The sequence below is a fragment of the Panthera tigris genome, chromosome C1 (assembly GCF_018350195.1).
Source record: "Panthera tigris isolate Pti1 chromosome C1, P.tigris_Pti1_mat1.1, whole genome shotgun sequence".
NCBI lineage: Eukaryota > Metazoa > Chordata > Mammalia > Carnivora > Felidae > Panthera > Panthera tigris.
Window position 1 is genome coordinate 210,869,682 of NC_056667.1, and position 23,219 is coordinate 210,892,900.

The following is a 23,219-nucleotide window of genomic DNA, read 5'->3' on the forward strand; positions in this document are numbered from 1 at the left end:
TGATGTCTTTACTTTGTGTCTGTTCAGGAAATACAGACGGGCCCTGGTTTCCTACGTTGTACCTTTGTCTGATGGCAAGTGGGAAATCCAGGCCCAACCTGTTCAAGCACGCTGTGCAGTGAGGACACAATCCAGGCTCTTGGATATATATGTGAGCCCCTCACTCACCATGGCTCCACATTTAGGAGGCTGAAGTCCCCTCCCCGCCCCACTCACCCCCACCCCTGCTCCCTAGAATAATTCAGGGGAGGGAGTCCCATAGGCTTTTGGTGGAATGTCTATGGGGCCCCCATATTGATGAAAGGGCAGAGAGGTCTCCTTTCTCTATGGAGGGGAGGGTGTCACCTTGTAGACTGACACTGGCCATTCTCAAATGGTGGAGGAAGCTGCAGAAATGGCATCTGACCTCCCGGGAACTTTCCCCGTATACCCTTTATGCCCCAGGACAACGAACCAGAGTCCAATGAGAGAGGTATGTTTTCAGCTTCAGTGTCATTGTCTTGAGAAATCGGTGCGACTATGCTGGTTGTGGTCTTGCCTATAAACCATTGTACCTGGAGACCCTGGTGGCCACCTGGTCCTGAAAAACTGTGCAGCTTTGCAACCCACCCGCAAACCTCATTCTAAGGTGAGACATACGATGCCCAGCAGAGGCTGGTGGAGCTTCAGGGCCACGCCGATGTGTCCCCGGGGCCACTTTAGGACTTGGCCGGAGCCACGTGGTCCTTGTGTACTAGTGCTGGACCCTGGACCCGCCAGGATGCCAGCCCGTTTCATGGGCACAGTACTTGTACATGTGAGGAAGCACATGCCCCAGGCAGGGAAAAAGCACAGGACTTGATCCAGGGGAGAGCTCATTAGACTCTATTTGGGTTTCTCCTGGGCCAGGACTGTTAGAGCTGACGGTCTGAGAAGGACAACCTTATCCTTTGTGCAGGACTTTCTCAGCCCTGAGCACAGGTGCTCCGGGAATGCCCAAGGTCTCCCCAACCACAACAATCTCTAACAAGAGCTCCTGTTGGTAAGACAGGCTCCCTTCCCTTCACCTCCAGATAATGGTAAGCAGATGTGCCCTAGACCTCTCCGTCCAGGCTATAAGCTTGTTTGTGTGTGTTTGAACTGCCAAATATCAAAATGATCTCAGAATCCCATCCTTAAATTAGTTAGCCTTTATTTGGGAAGAAATGATGGAGCTGCTACGACTAATTTCCAGGGGTTTCGATAGTTACCAGAGGGATTTTCGGTTTCAGTTTCTCTGAACCGGCAACAGAAGCCAGTTCTCAGGAGGCTGTGATACCAAGCGTGACCACCAGAGGGGAGTGCAGACCTCCAGAAAGTGGCCCGGATGGATTTTCCCAAATTGCCCAATGGTTCTCTCCCTCCCTCCACTCACCCCTTAACCATTTCCTTCCCTGCCCCGATGCCTCTTCCCAGCCCCTCCTTCAAGGATTTACTCTCTTCCCTATAGAAATCCTCACATTTCCACCCCCAGCAATCCCTCTGGCTTTGTACCAACTTTGCAGCTTCAGGAGTCCACGGGTCAACCAACGCCTGCCCGGTCGCTGAGATTCTGCTTAGAAGGAGAAGGGGCACCACCCACCCTGGTCCCTCAAAACTGTAATACTGTCACCAAATGCCCACCGAACCCACATGTGATAACCGTATCGTGACCATGCAATTGCAAGGGGGTAGGACTACCAGCCTCTCTACCCATCCCGGGCACAGGTAGACAAGAACTCATGGAAAGAGATGTATGCCCATATGCTGGACCCAAATTTAGGGTGTTAGTGGGCCCCTCCAAAGTGCGTCCTTTTCCCTCACCTGCGTTCCAAACCAACAGATAGATACAAAAGTGAAGCAGACGGGGTTCACAATACCAGCTTTCATCCTGATAAAAGCTACCCTGGGGGTGGCGGCTTAGTGTGTAGCAAAAAAGGGGTCCCTAAAACCAAACCCCCAAATTGAGCTTATCCACACATATTCAGCCTCAGGCTGCTCCAATCAATCATACACACCCCCAACCTCCCACAGCCCCCCAAGCTCCTGTCCCTGTGCACTTGACTTTGGAAAAGCCAACAGAGCTCTGGCCTCTCCAGGCATGATAAGCCCGGGGAGACCCAACAAGGAGCAGACTCACCCCTTCCACCAGAGAGTCACCCCAGAAAGCAGGGAGGGGCAGGGGTGACTCCCGCTGATGGATGTCCCTTCCAGGGACATTGGAGTAGGGCCATAGGTCCCAGGCACCAGCTCCCCCCCCCGTTTCTACATACACAGAGGTACCAAGGGTGTTGAGCCCCTTGCCCCAGCAGCCACTGCCCCTGCTGCTGCCCCTTCTTCCTGACCTTCTACCCCTTCTTCCCCACCTTGAGCTCCCAGTGACAAACCTCTGGTCCCCACAGGGGTCTCCCAGATTGGACCCACCTTCAAAGTCTGAACAGAATCTGCTCCTGGTGACTGACACGTACTGAGCCCGTCCCCCTGGTGGCTTCTTTGCCCTGTGGTTCCTCCTCAGTGTGGCTTCTCCGGCTGTCCAGGCCTCCAGGTCGAGCACTTGGGCTACTTCCGGAACAGTGACGGTGGCCCTGGTGTCAGTGTTCCTTGAAGCTGCAGAAAGTGCCCCAGGCGCTTCCTTGTTTCCTTCGAATGAGTCCAGGAGGGTTTTCAGGAGTGAAATCTGCTCCTCAAGCTGGTCCTGTCCGTATCCTAACCTGGCGGGTCTGGCTTCTTCTGGATCACAGAAACTTTGCTTTCCTTACAGAGGCCTCCAGATTCCTCAGGAACCACTGCTGCTCTTACAGAGGTGATGCGTGTCCAGCCCCCCCCCGGCCCCACGGGGGCAGCCCCTTCCCTCCTTCCAGGCCAGGACCAGCCCCAGGTGTCACTGTGAGCCCCACGAGGGCCACCTGTGGATCTCCCTACCCCACTGGCTAGCTGCCCGGTGGCCTCTATTCAGAGTGCTCATCTCAGCCACCCTACGCGGAGCCACGGAAAAGCTGGCACGTTTACGCCAACACCCGGCACAGTGGTCGCCTGGGTCAGCCTGCTGCCCAGGGACAGAGCACAGGGGACGCTAGAAAAGTCATGTCGTCTGTATCAGGCCTTGTCTGGGCCACGTGTCCTATGGAGGCAAGAAGCAGAGGACAGTTGTGCCCAACAGTAGCTCAACTTCCTAGTCCTTGTACCCCTGAGAGTGAGTGAGAGAGGGAGAGGGGACGAGACCCACACGCATACAGCACCTGGTGCACACAGAGACCCTGCTCATGGTTAAAGACGTCCTTAGAAGCATCCCGGGATCCCCAGCAGGCTGATGTTCACCCCTCTGCGGGGAAGACAGAACATCCACGGAAAGAGGGTAGAAACCTCTTTCCCCTGCCGTTTCAAATGGAATTAAGTCTCATGCTTTGTGGAATGATGACTCCAAATCCGAATGAGAAATCTGTGAACAGACAGGAGTCGGAGGCAGAGGGTCACCCTCCCAGCGGGGCTCGCCTGCCCATGTATTTGCTTCCAGATCATCTCGGTTCCAATCTCCATCTGCATCCAAGGGAAGCCTGTGCCGGTCAGCATTCCAGCGACTTCTCTCCACGTGTCTCCTTCTCCCTGGATGCAATTCAGAAGTTGCGGGCACCTTAAACCTTTGCACCTGAGATATTAGCCACCGTCATCACCTTGGCTGCAGCCTTGCTGATTTCTCCCTGACGTCTGACTGAGTTCCAGGAACACTAAGCACATTCCCCCGGGTTTATGATGCTGAGCATTTGTGCTCTCTCCAGCCCTGTGTTCCCATGCTGGGACCTTACCTGGTCGGGGTCCAGGCTCTCCCGCAGGAAGGGAGATTTTAAGTTTCTGTCTCTCCCTCTGTCCCCCCACAGCCTCGTTGGCGAGGGGAAGGTGACAAACACACAGCTCCCCTCTCCCCACCCCTATTACCCTCGGGGACCTTAGATAGAAGGACAGAAACACTTATGGACACATAGATATTTCTGTGTCTTTGCACACCGAAGTGCCCCCCCCCCCGGGGGGGCTGGCCCTGCTCCTCCAGGCCCTGACTGTCACTCCTTTGTTCCTGCTGCCACAAGTCTGTCTGCCCAGCAGCTGAGAGATACTTTCACTTCCCTTTTCCCCATTTGGGCGGAGCTGCCTCTGCGTGAGTCAATTCACAAACTTCCTGCTCTGGGCTCAGCAGCTACCCTGACCCAGGCCACACCAACTGGAGGGTTCGGAGGCCACACTTGAGGCCCAGGCGGGGCCCAGGCGGGGCCCAGAGTGGAAAGATGGCTGATGGGGGCAGCGACCTCAGCACCAGGTTAGTCTTCATCTCCCTCCCTTTGAACCTCTCTCTCTGGCCATGGCCTGTTTGCTCCGGTGTCCTTCTAAAGACACTAACCTAAATCTCTACTTTACCTAGTTTCCAAGAAAGCTCACTAGCAACGTAAATAAAGTAGAGGACTAGGCAATGAGGAAATCAGGTTTTCATCTGCACACATGACTTTCCTGTTTTGTCATGCTGCTCAGACAGAGGCCCGTCTGAAGTCCCAGGGTTTTAGGACAGGGATTTGTTTTTTGTTCATGACCTCTGAACTTTCTCGTTTCCCTCAGGCGTCCCCTACTTTCACGAGCCATTTCAAAGAAGGCAGTTGAGAAAACATAAAGTTCAGGGGAAACATCTGACAGGTTCAGACACTGGGTGCTACGGTCTCACACCTGTCCTGTGAACAGGCTTCTGTCAGCGCCTGCGCCATTCCTGTCTCTGGCTGGGGGGGTTTCTTCCTCATCATCATGACCAAAGGAAGTAAAAGGGAAGAGAAAGGCCCAGACCGCCAAAGAGTAGTGCAGGCTCAGTATTTTTGTCTTTACTTTGATTTTCTGTTCTGGAATGGGTTATGCCTCGGACAAACAAACAAAAAGAAAAAAAAAAAGACGGTGAGGAGGGAGGTAGAAATCCTATCTTACTCTCTAGCATTGCGTCAGAAATATTACTTAATATTTTTAGTTAATGTATTGTTTAATACAAAAGGAATACATTATACATTCTTGTTCATAAAATTTTACACCAAATGAAGGTATGTAGAGGGAAAAATTCCTGTTTACTGCCTACCCCAATGCAGCTTCTAATCTGTGTCCTATTAAGTGTTTCAGGCACAGCCTTTCAGATCGTTTTCTACGTATTTCCATGTATAGCTTATTTTCCTATATATGCACTCTGTGCTTTGTGTTTTTAATAAATGGGATTATATTGTATATGCTGTTTTGCATTTTTCATTTTCTCTTATTTTAAGAGTGAAGATCCTAGAGATCACCTTAATAATCATATAGATCTACTTCATTCTTTTTTAAAAATGTTTTTTTTTTTTTAATTTATTTTTGAGACAGAAAGAGAGAGAGCATGAGCAGGGGAGGGGCAGAGAGAGAGGGAGACACAGAATCCGAAGCAGGCTCCAGGCTCTGAGCTGTCAGCACAGGGCTCGAACTCCTGGACTGTGAGATCATGACCTGAGCTGAAGTCGGATGCCCAACCGACTGAGCCACCCAGGTGCTCCATACTTCATTCTTTTTAAGAGCTATTGTAATAGCTATTGCTATCCCATAGAATCGATATGCCATAATTTTTAAATCCTCCCCCACTCCCCATTGATGGACAATTTAGGTCATATTTGATTGTTCACTTTACCAACAAGCTATGATAAGAATAATCTATTTCCTTATATTTTTGCACGCTTACGAGTATCTGCCTTGTATCAACAACCCAAAACGTGGAATCGTGGAGGCAGAGGTTACTAATATTTACTTGTCTATAGATCCTGCCAAATTGCCTTTCTAAGTAGCTGACCCGATATGTTGTCTTAACAATATCAAATGAGATAAACCATCTCCCCATGCCCAACCTTTGCAAAGGTGCTGGATAAGGAGCTGCACCTTCTTTTAATGTGCATTTTCCCAATTACAGGGGGAGGTTGGACAGTTTTTCATGTTTATTGGCCATCTGCCTCTTTTGTGAATTGCTGCTTTATTTATGGCCGATGTTATTCAGTTGACATGACTGTCCTTTCTTTGATGAAAAGGGAGAGTTTGCTAAATATTCTGAAAGGTATATACTCTCCTTGTCTTTGAACTCTGTTTATGGTGACTTTATCTTGTTAAAGCTGACAATGTACAATATAGACTTATTATAGTATTGATTTTATGAGCTAGATGCACCCTCGTTGTTATAAATAATTAAAGTGAACCAAAAATTACTGATGAATTCCACTCTTTAACCACAGTTCTTGTGTTCTTAAGACGGCAGATTCAACTCTATCTTCATTGCACAGGAAGTTTCTTCTCTCACATCTCCAAAACGTTTCCTTTTTCAATTTGGGGGCAAAGTGATTCTTCCACTGAAGCAATGCTAGCCTTCACAGCTTTTATCTGACCCCTAAATTTTCACCTCTTTCACTTTTTAACTTTCTGCTCAGAATGGTGGTCTCAAACTTTTCTTCCACAACAATTATTTTTTAAGTAGCTTTTTCATTTCTTGTTATTTCTATTTTTTGTAAAGTTGGTTGTGGTTTTTTTTTGGAGGGGGGACAGATGAGGGATCTGAATTTGTCTCTAGATCTCTGCAGGCTCCACTGTAAGCTACATTTTGTTTTTTGGTTTGTATATATATATACACACACACACACACCATCCCATCTTCAGGCTCTTGCTTGATCGATTGAGGCTTTTGGATGATTGTAAGTGCTTTGGGGATTTTTTCTTCATCCCCTGGGTTGTTCTTCCAGGTTGATTCTGTCAGCAGTTTGGTTTCAGTGCTGTTTTTACTTGCTTTCTCCCAGGCCTGTGATGGTTTTATAGCCTATGTCACTCGTGATGGACCCCCCCCCCCCCGCCCCGCAACCTCCGCTATACACAGACTTGATCTGGGTGAATGTTTTTTCCCCCCAAATGTCTCATCTTATCTGAGACTGAATTGCTTCCCATCTGATCTACGGTTGAAAGGCTCTAATTTGATTCTTGTCAAAATTTTTTTTTTCCTGAGGAAACTTTTATGAGTTACACTATCCTTTTCCCCTGCTGATCTGCCAACACCACTGTCTTCACTACTCAGTGGTCTTGTATGCAGGGCCCATTTCAAGGGCTCTCTCTTCCAGCATTGGCCTGCACGAGCCTTTTCTTACTCCCCACGCACCACGTTGTCATTGTGACCACGACTTCAGATGAACTTTTGATATCTGTGGCAGTAAATCTTCTTACCTTCCTTTCTTCCAAAGTGGCTTGGCCCTTTGCGTCTCCAAATTGGCTTGTCAATATCTTGCCAGGAATTCATTTAGATCGCGTTGAATCTATAGATCAGTTTGCAGAGGATTGATACCTTTACAATATTGTGTCTTCTATCTCATTACTGTGGTATATGCGTATTACTAATTGAACTAGATTTTCTAATAAAAATTATATTTCTCTCTATAGAGGTCTTATACTTCTGCTAGATTTATTCATAGATACTTGATATCTTTATATCAAATCTACATAATTTAAAATAGGCTGTCTAGCTGCTTGTAACAAAGATACAAAAATAAATGAAAACTTTGCCAAACTCTTTTGAATTCTAATGACATATATATATATATATGTGTGTGTGTGTGTGTGTGTATATATATGTGGTTTTACATAATGTAAACACAATGACAGTTCTGCTTCTTCTGATCTAATCCTTCTACGTATTACTCCTTTTTCTTGCCTTACTGTGTGTGCTAGGTACTTTGTACATGACAAATACAAGTACTGATGGTAATGATTCCATCTTGACCCTAATTTCAAAGGGAAAGTTTTTATCACTGCACAGTTATGGATGATGTTTGCTGTAGGTTTCTTTTATGGAAAGACTTTATAAAATACTTAGATTAGAGATGTTTTATATTGGCATCTGATATTTTCAACATAGGAGGTGGTTGTAGCCCTGTTTTCTGTTGTTTCTGCTGGTTCTCACAATTTTTTTAAATAAACTTTTAATTTTGGCATAATTTTATGCTTACAGAAAAGTCGCAAAGGCAGTACAGAAGTTTCCATATTCTGCACACCCAGGCTTATTTCCTGCGACATTATCCTCTTACGTGACTCTGGTTACATTTTTCAAAAATGAAAAACCAATATTGGTAACGTCAGCGTGAATTAAACCCCGGACTTGTTTTCAGTTTCAACAGATTTTCCATCAACGCACATATTCTGTTTTTAGGATCCAGTCCAGGGCTCCACATTTAATCTAGCCAGCCTGTCACTTATTCCATCTGGTCTGTGACAAGTTCTCAGTCTCGCTTTGTTTTTCATGATCTTAATAGTTTGAAGAGTACTACTGGTCAGGCATTTTGTAGGCTGTTTTTTTTTCTTTTTGTTTTGTTTTTGTTCTTATTTGGTTAGTTATTTTAGTTTTCTGGGTTTTGGGCGTTTTTTTAGTTCTTTGTTTATTTTTATTTTTTGTAGACCATTTAGAAAAATTTTTTTAACGTTTATTTATTTTTGAGACAGAGAGAGACAGAGCATGAACGGGGGAGGGTCAAAGAGAGAGAGACACAGAATCTGAAACAGGCTCCAGGCTCCGAGCTGTCAGCACAGAGCCTGATGCGGGGCTCAAACTCACAGACTGCGAGATCATGACCTGAGCCTAAGTCGGCCGCTTAACTGACTGAGCCACCCAGGTGCCCCATCTTGTAGACCATTTTTAAATTTTTGTTCATCTTTATGTTTTTTCTCATGATTAGACTGAGGTTGAGGGTTTTTTGAGAGACTACCACAGAAGTGAAGTGCCCTTCTCATCACATCATATCTGGGGATATAGCCAACCTGACTTACCACCAGCGAAGTTGACCTCGATTATTTAATTAGGGTGGCATTTGCCAGGCTCCAGCCTCCTCCATTGTAAAGTTACCATTTTCCCCTTTCCACAAAGGGATAAATTTTCTTCTGATTACAAAGATCATTTTGCTGGGTGTTTTTGTGTATTAGCATTGTACTGGGGAAATTATTTGTAGGTAAATCAAGGACTGCAATGAAGGTTTGGAAAGGGTTTCTGTTTGCCAAACCCAGGTGTCTCTGAAAACTCTTGAACATGGGTCAGCGTCTGAGAGCACCTGGGTGAAGCCAGGTGGTTCTCTGGGAGTGCCATTATTCCAGGCTACAGCTGCCCCCTTCACGGAATTCTCACTGGGAAGATGTGGTGGTGGTAGCTGGGACTCCCGCTGGACCCGCCATCTTTTTGTTTGTTTGTTTGTTTGTTTGTTTTTGAGAGAGAGAAACAGAGAGTGAGCGGGGAAGAGCAGAGAGAGAGGCAGAGACAGAGAATCCCAAGCAGGCTCCACATTGTCAGCTCAGAGCCTGTTGCGGGGCTTGAACTCGTGAGCTGTGAGATCATGATCAGAGCCGAAACCAACAATCTTACGCTTAACCCACTGAGCCACCCAGGCACCCCTGGACCCTCCATCTTGTATGGACTCTAGACTTCATTTCTGTCCCTCTCTCCCCTTAAAGCTGTCAGACCTGAGGTTCTGATTCTCTAGGATCAGCAAATGCCCCTAAGTCAAAAGTGGCTCTCTGCTTGCCTGCCTCTCTGGTCTCTTCTTTCACTTTACTTCCTCCTGGTGAAGCCTCACCATACATAGTTTCATGTCTTCAGTAACATTCTTAGATGCTTTTCTCAACTTTTACGGTCTTTCCAACAGAAATCTGTATGGCTTGTGTGAGTTGGGGAAGATTGGAGTTTTTGAATCCTGCACCACACCAGGAACTTCCAGTCATTGATTGATTGGTTGATTAACTGGCAGTTTTCAAAGTTTATTGCTTGACGTTTGGTTGTGACTCACGAAGTTTTTCTCTGAATGCTTTTAAGATTTTTCTCTTAGAATGTATACTGTAATGAGTCTAGTTTCGTTTAAAAATTTTTTTTTAAATTTTTTGTTTTTGTTTTGCGTTTATCCTTTTGGGGTTTCCAGACCTTGAGTTTGTGAGTTGATGTCTTTTGGTTTTTGTTAATTGGGGTTTGTTTTTTGTTTTAATCAAAGGATAGTTGACATACAATGTTATATTAGTTTCAGGTGTACAACAGAGTGATTCAACATGTGTATACATTATGAAATGATCACCACAGTAAGTTTAGTTACCATCTGTCACCAAACAAAATTATTATAATATTACTGGCTCTATTCCCTGTGCTGTACTTTACATCCCTTGATTTACTTATTTTATAACTGGAAGTTTGTACCTCTTAATCCCCTTCACCTGTTTTGCCCATTCCCCTACTTACCTCCTCTCTGGCAGTCATCATTTTGTTCCCTGTATGTATGAGTCTGTTTCTGTTTTGTTTATTCATTTATTTTTTAGATTCCACACATAAATGAAATCATTTAGTATTTGTCTTTCTCTGACTTGTTTTACTTAACATAATACCTTCTAAGTCACCCGCCATTGCAAATGACAAGATTTCCTTCTTTTTTTATGGCTGAGTAATATGACACACACACACACACACACACACACACGCACGCACACCACATGTTCCTTAATCATTCATCTATTGATGGAAACAGGTTGCTTCTCTGTCTTGGCGATCATAAACAGTACTTCAATGAACCTAGGGTGCATGTATCTTTTTGAATTACTGTTTTCATTTTGTTCAGATAAATACCCAGAAGTAGACTGCTGGATCATATGGTATGTCTATTTTTAATTTTTTGAGGAACCTCCATACTGTTTTTACATAATGGCTGCACCGGTTTGCATTCCCACCAACAGGGTACAAGTTTTTTTTTTTTTTTCTCCACATCCTTGCCAACACTTGTTATTTGTCTTTTTGATTCCAGCCATTCTGACAGATGTGAGGTGATATCCCATTGTAGTTTGGATTTGCTCTTCCTTAATGATGAGTGACGTTGAGCATCTTTTCCTATGTCTGTTTGCTGTCTTTATGTCCTCTTCGAAAAAATGTCCATTCAGGTCCTCTGTCCATTTTTTTAATTGGATTGTTGGGGCTTTTTTGATGTTGAGTTGTAAGAGTTCTTTATGTGTTTTGGATACTAACCCCTTATGGAATATATCATTTGCAAATATCTTCTCCCCTCTAGTAGGCTGACTATTTATTTTGTTAATGGTGTCTTTCACTGTGCAAAACCTTTTTAGTTTGATGTAGTCCCAGCTGTTTAGTTTTGCTTTTGTTGCCCTTGCCTAAAGAGATCCAAAAAAATACATTGCTAAGAGTTTACTACCTATGTCCAAGAGGTTACTACCTATGTTTTCTTTCAGGAGTCTTATAGTTTTAGGTCTTACATTTAGGTCTTAAAGCCATTTTGGGTTTATTTTTGTGTATGGTGTAAGATAGCAATCCAGTGTCATTCTTTTGCACGTAGCTGTCCAGTTTTCCCAGCACCATTTATTGAAGAGACTGTCTTTTCCCCTTATCCTTGCCTCCTTTGTCATAGTTTACTTAACTGTATAAGTGTGGGTTTATTTTCAAGCTCTCTATTCTGTTCCATCAATTTTTGTGTCTATTTTTGTGCCAGTACCATAATGTTTTGATTATCATAGCTTTGTAGTATATCATGAAATCTGGGATTGTGATGCCTTCAGCTTTGTTTTTCCTTCTCAAGATTTCTCTAGATATGTGGGATCCTTTGTGGTTCCATACAAATTTTTGGGTTATTTGTTCTAGTTCTGTGAAAAAAAATGTTGTTGGTATTTTAATAAAAATTACATTGAATCTGTATATTGCTTTGGGTAGCATGGAAATTTTAACATTAATTCTTCCAATCCATGACCATAGTATATTTATTTGTGTCATCATCAATTTCTTTCATCAATATCTTATAGTTTTCAGAGTACTGTTCTTTCACCTCCTTGGTTAAGTTTATTCCTGAGTATTTTATTATTTTTGATGCAATTGTATATGGGGTTGTTTTCTTAATTTCTCTTTCTGTTAGTTCATTATTAGTGTAGAGAAAATGCAACAGATTTCTGTATATTAATTTTGTATCCTGAAAATTTACTGAATGTATTTATTAGATTTAATAGTGTTTTTGGTGGTTTTTAGTTTTTTTTTCACATATAGTATCATGTCATCTGCAAACAGTGAGTGTTTTATATCTTCTTTACTGATTTGGATGCCTTTTATTTCTTTTTCTTGTCTGATTGCTATAGCTAGGACTTCCAGTACTGTGTTGAATACAAGTGGCAAGATGGAGGGCATCCTTGTCCTGTTCATGATCTTAGAGGAAACACTTTTAACTTTTCCCTATTGGGCATGATGTTAGCTGTGGGTCATTTATGCCCTTTATTATGCTGAGATGTGTTCACTCTAAACCTACTTTGTTGAGAATTTTTATCATAAATGGATGTTGAGTTTTGTCTAATACTTTTTCTGCATCTGTTGACATGATCATATAACCTGTATCCTTTATTTTATTAATGTGTGTATCATGTAGATCAATTTCCTGATATTGAACCACCCTTGTATCCTTGGAATAAATTCCACTTGAACATGGTGTATTATCTTTTAATGTATTGTTGAATTTGGTTTGCTAATTATTGAGGATTTTCATTTACTTTGTATTTATCTGGTATTTATAGAAGAAATATAGTAGTCTATTGATGATTTGGGGTGATTTGAAATTAAAAAAAAATATATTGAAATGGTTTGTTTAATATGGACATTTTCTGTTTTGTGAAGGATTGCTGGAAATTGTCCATAAAACTGTTTGAAACTGATATTTGTTACTGTTTTTATTTTTTGAGAGAGAGAGAGTGAGCAGGGGAGGGGCCGAGGGAGAAGGAGAGAGGGAGAATCTTAAGCAGACTCCATACCCAGAGCAAAGCCTGACATAGGACTCTGTTCACAACTGTGGGATCATGATCTGAGCAGAAATCAAGAGTCAGATACTTAACTGAATGAGCCATCCAGGTGCCTCTGAAACTGATATTTGTGTGTGTAGGTGTGGGGAGAAGGCAGGGATAGGGTAGGTCTCAAAGTACATTATACATTTATTCTATCACTTTTAATTCTATTTAGTTCTCATGTTGACTGTCAGTTTTGATGATTCATATTGTCCTAAAAAGTAAGCTTTTTTTTTCTAGGTTGTCATATTTATTGGTAGAAAATTATACAAGGATTTCTTTTGTAAAGTTTTAATATACAGGGATTTCTTTTGTAAAGTTTTAATATATAAAGATTTCTTTTGTAAAGTTTTAATCTTTTCCTTAACTGCAGACACATCCTTTTCCTCATTCCTAGCATTGTTCATTTATGTCTTTTCTTTTGGTCTCTCTCTCTTTTTTTTAATGTTTATTTATATTTGAGAGAGAGAGAGAGAGAGAGAGAGTGAGTCAGGGAGGGGCAAAGAGAGGGAGACACAGAATCTGAAGCAGGCTCCAGGCTCTGAGCTGTCAGCATAGGTCCCAAAGTGGGGCTTGAATTCACCAACTGTGAGGTCATGACCTGAGCTGAGGTCAGTCGCTTAACCGAGTGAGCCACCCAGCCACCCGTCTTTCATTCTCTTGATCAAATTTTCCATTTTGTTGTTCTCTTCAAGGAATCATCTTTTGGTTGTATTGATCCATTACTCTTATTTTTTTGTTTGAGATTTAATTAAATTCTGCTTTTCTTTATTTTCATTTTTTTTTTTCTTTCCTCATTTTTGTCTTCAATTTCCTTGGGGGGTGGAATTTCCTTGATCTCTTTTCTTAATACTTTGATTTAAAACTTAGTTTATTGGGGCGCCTGGGTGGCTCAGTCGGTTGGGTGTCTGACTTCAGGTCATGATCTCACGGTTCGTGGGTTCGTGACTCCGAGCCCCATGTCGGGCTCTGTTCTGACAGCTCAGAGCCTGGAGCCTGCTTTGGATTCTGTGTCTCCCTCTCTCTCTCTGTCCCTCCTCCGCTCACACTCTGTCTCTCTCTCTCAAAAATAAATCAACATTTAAAAAAATTTAAAACTTAGTTTACTTTTCAGTGTCTCTTGTTTTCTAAAAAAATGTTTCTTAGGCCATGAATGTTTATCTCTTTGCTACTTTGGGTATATCGGTGGTTCTTATATGTTTGTGGCTTTATATGTTTTCATTAGAATTTATTTCTTACTCATCTGTAATTTCTATCCTGATTTTCTCTTTCAACTAAGGACTGTTTGGAAAGAGTTTTAAAATCTTCCCAGTGGCTAATATTGAAGGAGTTCCTTTGTCCTGGTTGTTTGTTCTGATCTATGACATGTGTTTAGAAAATGTGTTCCTTAAGATTGTTTTCCATTTCAGAATCTGTTGTTATTTTTCTTGTGGCCTAATGCATGTGATTTTGCAGGTTTTTCATGTTTGAAGGGTAATATAATGTAGTGATTAATATTGTGCTATCTAAGGCCAGCCAGGATGGAGGGTAGGAGCTGAGGTAGGAAATTTGGGGAGAGGTGTTCCAAACCCTAGCTCTGGCACTACATAGCTGTACAACATGTCCCCTCAATATTTTAAAGATATTTTCATACACATAATGATTTTTACCATGAAGTCTGGTGAAGTGTATATTTTATGAGTATGAAATAACCTTCTACATTCTTTGTAATGCTTTTCAACCTAACTTCCATTTGCTTTTGATTTTAGTTTTGCTACAGAGCACTCTTTACTTTGTGTTTGTTTAATGTGTCTTTTCCAATCCCTTTATTTCCAGTGTTCTTGAGCCATTTTATTTTTTCTATGTCCCTTATAAATAGAATACAGCGTACACAAAAATTAACTCAAATGGATTAAAGACTTGAATGTAAGACCTGAAACCAGAAAATTCCTAGAAGAAAACATAGGTGATAAGCTCCTTGACATTGGTCTTGGTGTTGAATTTTTGCATTTGATTCAAAAGCAAAGGCAACAAAAGCAAAAATAAACAAATGGGATACATTAAATTAAAAAGCTTCTGCACAGCAAAAGAAACCATCAATCAACAATGAAAAGGCAGCCTACTGAATGGGAGAAAATATTTGCAAATCATATGTTCACTAAGGAGTTAATGTATAAGATATATAAAGAACTCAAACAACTCAATAGCAAAAACCCAAGTCTGATTTAAAAATGGGCAAAGGCTCTAAATAGACAGGTTTTTTTTTCAAAAAAGAAATAAAAATGACCAATGGACTTATGAAAATATGCCCAACATTACTAATCAGCAGAGAAATGCAAATCCAAACCACAATGAGATATCACCTCACACCTGTCAGAACGGCTATTGCCAAAAAGACAAGAAATAACAAGTGTTGGTGAGGATGTGGAGAAAAGGAAACTTCATGAACAATTAATCAGAATATAAATTAGTACAGCCAGTGTGGAAAACAGTATGGATGTTCCTCAAAAAATGAAAAACAGAGCTATCATATATACGACCCATCAATTCTACTTCTGGGTATTTATCTGAAGAAAACAAAAATGCTAATTTGAAAAGATATATTCAATCCTATGTTCATTGCAACATTATATATGATATAACTACTCTCTATATAATACTACACAATGGAATACTCCTCAGGTATAAAAAAGAAGAAAATCTTGGCACTTGTAACAATGTGGCTGGACCTTGAGGGTATTATGCTCAGTGAAATAAGTCAGAAAAAGACAAATACCATATGATTTCACTTATATGTAGAATCTAAAAAACAAAGAAACAACAAAAACCCTTCATAAGTACAGAGAACAGATCTGTGGTTATTTAGAGAGGATGGGGGTGGGGGTGGACAAAATGGGTGAGGGGACCAATTGCATGGTGATGAGTGGTAATGAAGCTTATTGTGGTGACTTTGTAGTGTATACAAATATCAAATTATTATGTTGTATACCTGAATATAATATCATATGCCAATTTTAGATCAATAAAAAATATATATAGTTGAATTTTATTTCCTATCCAATCTATATATTCTCATATTTTGTGTCACTTTATTCCATTAACATTTATTTTGATCACTAGTATATTTATATTTATTCTTACTCTCTTAGTTATTAATATTTACAAGAATTTCTTCTGGTTCTCTCACCTTTCTTACCTGCTTTTGAATTGGTGGCATTTCCTTTGCTCCATATTTCCCCCCGATACATTGGAAGTATTGCCTTTTTTGTTGTTGTTGAAATTTAATTTTTAATAAACATACTTAGGCTTCTATTATTCTCCCAATGCCTGGAGTTATTTAGTACCTTTTTTTAAGCTAAAAACTGGAACTCGATTTTCTTTTCCTCATCCCTCTTCCTATGCCCTCCGTGAAATTTTTGAGTCTGAAAATGTCTTCATTTTACTTTGATACGTGAATGAATGTTTGTGTATGTTTAAAATTAAAGTTCACTTAAGTTTTGGTCATTTTTCTTCACTGTCTTCCTGAATTCGGTGTTGCATGGGAAAATTCCAACTTCCATCCAATTTTCATTTCTTGTAGGTAAGTCGCTTTTACTTTCTGTAACCATTATGGTTTGTTTGTTATCCTTGATGTTCTAGATTTCACCATAATACATCTAGGTATGTGTTTTAAATATTCATTCTCTGTACTTGATGAGCCTTTTTAATATAAAGTTCTACCTTTCTCTGACTGATTCATTTCATTTGGCATAATACTCTAGCTCCATCCATGTCATTGCAAATGGCAAGATTTCATTCTTTTTTATGACTAATATTCTATTGTATATATAAACCACATCTTCCTTATCCATTCATCAGTTGATGGACATTTGGGGTTCTATCCATAGTTTTGCTATTGTTGATAATGCACAGAGAAAGACAAATATATGATTTTACTCATATGTGGAATTTTAGAAACAAAACAAACAAACATGGGCGGAGTAACTGGTGGTTACCAGAGAGGAAGTGGGCAGGGGGATTGGTTAAATATGAGGTGGGGATTGGGAAGGGCACTTGTTTTGACGATTACCAGGTATTGTATGTAAGTGTTGAATAACAAAATTCTATACCTGAAACTAATGTATGTTAACTAACTGGAATTTAAATAATAACTTAAAAAAGGAGTTCTAGCTTTCATTCTGAAATTCCCCTCCCCTCTCTTTTTATTTGATTTTGTGTCCTCATTCTTTCTCCTCTCCTTTTAAAATTCCCACTGGCAGAATGTCAAAACATCAGATTTTGCAGTATATCTTATTTTTTTCACACTTGCCAGATCTTCTTTTTTCTTACATTCCAGGAAAAAAATACATCTAATTAACTTTTCTTCAACTGAGTCTATTCAGCTATTAATATGCCTACCTTTATTTTTTAAAGCAGTTTTAATGAGGTATAATTTACATACTATAAAATTCACCTGTTTAAGTGTACAACTTAATTACTTTTAGCAAATTTATAGAGTTCTGCAGCCATCAGCACAATCCAAATTTAGAGCATTTCATTACCTCACAAAGTTTGCAGTTTTTTTGTCATTTGTAGTCAGTCCCTGTTCCTATCCCCCAGCCCCAGGTCACTACTAATCTACTTTCTGTCTCTGTAGATTTCCTTTTTCTGGATATTTCATATAGATGGAATCATACAGTAGGTGGTCTTGCACATCTGGCTTCTACTGAGCATATTTTTAAAAAATGTTTTTTATGTTTATTTATTTTTGACACACAAAGAGAGACAGAGCATGAGCAGGGGAGGGGCAGAGAGAGAGGGAGACACAGAATCCGAAGCAGGCTCCAGGCTCTGAGCTGTCAGCACAGAGCCTGACGCGGGGCTCGAACTCACAGACTGCGAGATTATGACCTGAGCCGAAGTCGGACGCTCAACCGACTGAGCCACCCAGGCGCCCTGTACTGAGCATAATATTTTGAAGTTCATTCATGTTGTAGCATGATTAGTATTTCATTCTTTGTTATTGCTGAGTAATACATACTGGATGGATCTACCATATTTTATTTATCCATTTACCTGTTAATGGACAATTGGAATGTTTCCATTTTTTGACTATTATGGAAATGCTGCCATGAATATTTGCATATTTGTGTGAACATGTTTTCATTTCTAGGTTGATATCTAGGAGGGGAATTATTGGGTCATATGGTAGCATTATGCTTTCCCACGAGCAGTGTATAAGGGTTCCCATTTTTCCACAATCTTGCTAATTATGTCTTTGATTATAGCCAAGTCAGTAAGTATGCACTGGTATCTCATTTTGGTTTTAATTTGCTTTTCCTCTAATGACTAATGATGTTGGATATCTTGTGTTTACCTTCTTAATATCTTTTTGAAGAAATAGCTATTAAAATAATATATATATATATTTACATATATATAATATAATAGATATTATATATAATATATGTTATATTATATATATAATATAATAGATATTATATATAATATCTATTATATTATATATATTTATATAATATATTTATATATAAATCTATAAATATATATTATATATTATATATAATATATATATTTTATATATAATATACAAATATATATAATATATATAATATATAATATATTTTAAATAATATATATTGTATTATACATATAAATATATTATTTTAATAGCTATATATAAAAATATATATAATATTTAAAAATATATAAATATATAATATATATAAAATATATATAAATATATATAATATATATAAAATATATATAAAAATATATTATATATATATAATATATATATATATAATATATATAATATATAATATATATACTATTTTAATAGCTATTTCTTCAAAATATATATATATTCTTCTCTCTATATATAATATATATAATATATAATATATTATATTATATATTATATTATTTTTTATATTTATTAAATATAAATATATTTAATAAATATATATATATTTAATATATAAATATATTAAAAGATTGGTTTTAATTGGGTTGTCTAATTATTGAGTTGTAAGAATTCTTTACATATCTGTATACAAATCATTCATTAGAAATATGATTGGCTAATATTTTCTCACAATCTAGGACTAGTCTTTTATTTTCTTAATGGTGTCTTTTGAAACAAAGGATTTAAATTTTGATGAATTCCAATTTATCAGTTTATTCTTTTATGGATCATGCTTTTGTTGTTGTAGCTTCCTTTTTGTCTAACCCCAAATCACATATATTTTCTTTTTTTTTTACTTTTATTGTAGATTAAAAAAAAATTTTTATGACTATAATTTATTGTCAAATTGGCTTACATACAACACCCAGTGCTTGTCCCAACACATGCACTACTCAATGCCCATCACCCAATTTCCCTTTCCCCCACTCCCCCATCCACCCTTAGTTTGTTCTCTGTATTTAATAGTCTCTTGTGGTTTGCCTCCCTCCTTCTCTGTTTGTATCTGTTTTTTTCCCCTTCCTTTCCCCATGGTCTTCTGTTAAGTTTCTCAAGATCCACATGTGAATGAGAACACACGATATCTGTCCTTCTCTGACTGACTTATTTCACTCAGCATAGTACCTTCCAGTTCTATCCACACTGCTGCAACTGACATGATTTCATTCTTTCTCAGTGCCAAGTAGTATTCCATTGAATATATAGACCACATCTTCTTTATCCATTCATCAGTTGATGGATATTTAGGCTCCTTCCGTAATTTGGCTATTGTTGGAAGCACTGCTATAAACATTGGGGTACATGTGCCCCTATGCATCAGCACTCCTGTATCCCTTGGATAAATTCCTAGTAGTGCTATTCCAGGGTTATAGGGGAGCTCTATTTTTAATTCTTTGAGGAACCTCCACACTGTTTTCCAAATATTTTCTATCTATTTGAAAAGTTTTATCATGTTTTCTTGTACCCAGGATGCTATATAATCTGTGGGACCCAGTGAAAAATGAGCGTGGGGGGGGACCCTTGTTCAAAAATCATCATGAATTTCATAACAGTGAAAGCAGGGCATTAAACCAAGCACAAGGCCTTGTGTGAATATGTAGGATGCATGACCCCAAATTTGGTCCTGCTCTTATATTTAGATCTAGGATCCCTTTTGAGTTGATTTTTGTCTATGGTATGAGGTAAGGGTATAAATTAATCATTCTGTATGTGGGTATTTAAATGTCCTAGCATCATTTGTTGAAAAGACTCTTTTCTCATTGAATTGCCTTGGCACTTTGAAAATCGATTGACCAATAATATAAAGGTTTATTTTTTCACTCTCAATGTATTCCATTGATCTATGTATCTATTTCTATGCCAGTATTGTAACTGTCTTGATTACTGTTAACTTCATAATAAGTCTTAAAATCAGAAAGGATTTTCTGCAAAAGCTCTTTCTGGAATTTTGCTAAGACTTTCACTGAATCTATAGATCAATGAGGGGAGAATTGCTATCTTAAAAATACTGAGTTTTCCAATCCATGAGCATGGGATTTTTCTATTTATTTCGAATCTTAATTTTTCTTACCAATGTTTTGTAGTTTTTAGCATATAAAATTGCTTTTAGTTTGCTAAATTTATTGCTAAATATTTCATTGTTTTGCCTACCTTTATTTTTAAATTAGAAAACTCAATTTTTTTTAAAATTCAAGTTAGTTAGCTTACAATGTAGTCTTGGCTTCAGTAGAACCCAGCGATTCATCTCTTACATATGATACCCAGTGCTCATTCCAACATGTGCCCTCCTTAGTGCCCAGCACCCATTTAACCCATCCCTCATCCACCTCCCCTCCAACAGCCCTCAGTTTGTTCTCTGTATTTAAGAGTCTCTTATGGATTGCCTCCCTCTGTGTTTTTATCTTATTTTTCCTTCCCTTCCTCTATGTTCATCTGTTGCATATCTCAAATCCCACATATGAGTGAAATCTATGATATCTGTCTTCCTTTGACGGACTTATTTTGCTTTGGTTAATTTTATTATAGAAGCAATATTACCTCATAAGCTGGGAGAGTATTAAATACACTTACTCTAAAGCCTTGCTTCGTTGGCTCTATTATTATTATTTTTTAATAGTAATAACTTCATTTATTTGCCAAACATCCTAACTTATAAATAAGGTACATTCCATAGATGCTTTAGCTCATAAATACACCCAATCTGTTTGGGTTATAATGTAACTAAACTCTTTTTTTTTCCTTTTCTTTTTTTCTTTTTTTTTCTTTTTTTTTATATTTCATTTTTTATTTTTTTAAATTGACATCCAAATTAGTTAGCATATAGTGCAACAATGATTTCAGGAGTAGATTCCTTAGTGCCCCTTACCCATTTAGCCCATCCCCCCTCCCACAACCCCTCCCGTAACCCTCAGTTTGTTCTCCATATTTATGAGTCTCTTCTGTTTTGTCCAACTCCCTGTTTTTATATTATTTTTGTTTCCCTTTCCTTATGTTCATCTGTTTTGTCTTTTAAAGTCCTCATGTGAATGAAGTGATATGAGTTTTGTCTTTCTCTGACTGACTAATTTCACTTAGCATAATACCCTCCAGTTCCATCCACGTAGTTGCAAATGGCAAGATTTCATTCTTTTTGGTTGCCAAGTAATACTCCATTGTATATATATATACCACATTTTCTTCATCCGTTCATCCACTGATGGACATTTGGGCTCTTTCCATACTTCAGCTATTGTTGGTAGTGCTGCTGTAAACATTGGGGTGCATGTGTCCCTTCAAAACAGCATACCTGTATCCCTTGGATAAATACCTAGTAGTGCAATTGCTGGGTCATAGGGTAGTTCTATTTTTAATTTTTTGAGGAACCTCCATACTGTTTTCCAGAGTGGCTGCACCAGTTTGCATTCCCACCAACAATGCAAAAGAGATCCTCTGTCTCCGCATCCTCACCAACATCTGTTGTTGCCCGAGTTTTTAATGTTAGCCATGCTGACAGGTGTGAGGTGATATCTTATTGTGGTTTTGACTTGTATTTCGTTGATAATGAGTGATGTTGAGCATTTTTTCATGTGTCGGTTGGCCATCTGGATGTCTTCTTTGGAGAAGTGTCTATTCATGTCTTTTGCCCCTTTCTTCACTGGATTATTTGTTTTTTGGGTGTTGAGTTTGATAAGTTCTTTATAGATTTTGGATACCAACCCTTTATCTGATCTGTCATTTGCAAATATCTTCTCCCATACCGTTGGTTGCCTTTTAGTTTTGCTGATTGTTTCCTTCACTGTGCAGAAGCTTTTTATTTTGATGAGGTCCCAGTAGTTCATTTTTGCTTTTGTTTCCCTTGCCTCTGGAGACATGTTGAATAAGAAGTTGCTGTGGCCAAGATCAAAGAGGTTTTCGCCTGCTTTCTTCTCGAGGATTTTGACAGCTTCCTGTCTTACATTTAGGTCTTTCATCCATTTTGAGTTTATTTTTGTGTCTGGTGTAAGAAAGTGATTCAGGTTCATTCTTCTTCATGCTGCTGTCCAGTTTTCCCAGCAACATTTGCTGCAGAAACTGTCTTTATTCCATTGGGTATTCTTTCCTGCTTTGTCTTCATTCCATTGGATATTCTTTCCTGCTTTGTCAAAGATTAGTTGGCCATATGTTTGTGGGTCCTTTCTAATCTTTGTTGCTTTTGATAGTCATCTTTTCTCCCCTCAGAGAGTCCCCCTTAAAACTTCTTGCAGGGCTGGTTTAGTGGTCACAAACTCCTTTAATTTTTGTTTGTCTGGGAAACTTTTTATCTCTCCTATTTTGAATGACAACCTTGCTGGATAAAGAATTCTTGGCAGCAAATTTTTCTGATTCAGCACACTGAATATATCCCGCCACTCCTTTCTGGCCTGCCAAGGTTCTGTGGATAGGTCTGTTGCAAACCTGATCTGTCTTCCCTTGTAGGTTAGGGACTTTTTTTCCCTTGCCACTTTCATGATTCTCTCCTTGCCTGAGTATTTTGTGAATTTGACTATGATATGCCTTGTTGATGGTCGGTTTTTGTTGAATCTAATGGGGGTCCTCTGTGCTTCCTGGATTTTGATGTCTGTCTTTCCCCAGGTTAGGAAAGTTTTCTGCTGTGATTTGCTCACATAACCTTCTACCCCTATTTCTCTCTCTTCCTCTTCTGGGATCCCTATGATTCTGATGTTATTCCTTTTTAACAAGTCACTGATTTCTCTAATTCTTAAATCGTGCTCTTTTGCCTTAATCTCCCTCTTTTTTTCTGCTTCATTATTCTCTATAAGTTTGTCCTCTATGTCGCTGATTCTCTGTTCTGCCTTATCCATTCTTGCTGCCACTGCATCCATCCGTATTGCAGCTCAGTTATAACATTTTTAATTTCCTTCTGACTATTTTTTACTTCTTTTATCTCTGCAGAAAGGGATTCTAA

General features: G+C 39.3%; 1 protein-coding gene across 5 annotated transcripts in view; it reads left to right on the top strand.

The window, feature by feature from the left end:
* Positions 1 to 4,154: 4,154 nt before the first annotated feature.
* Positions 4,155 to 23,219, top strand: part of SP100 (SP100 nuclear antigen) — a 99,455-nt gene continuing 80,390 nt past the window's right edge. For 4 of the 5 annotated variants that reach the window (XM_007082944.3, XM_007082945.3, XM_015537869.2 and 1 more), the window contains exon 1: positions 4,156 to 4,306. In XM_007082944.3, the coding sequence (XP_007083006.1) occupies positions 4,275 to 4,306 (32 nt within the window). In that variant the 5' untranslated portion in view covers positions 4,156 to 4,274. Of the gene's footprint in view, positions 4,307 to 23,219 lie in introns of all 5 variants that reach the window. The other variant, XM_007082947.3, reaches the window with a different exon arrangement.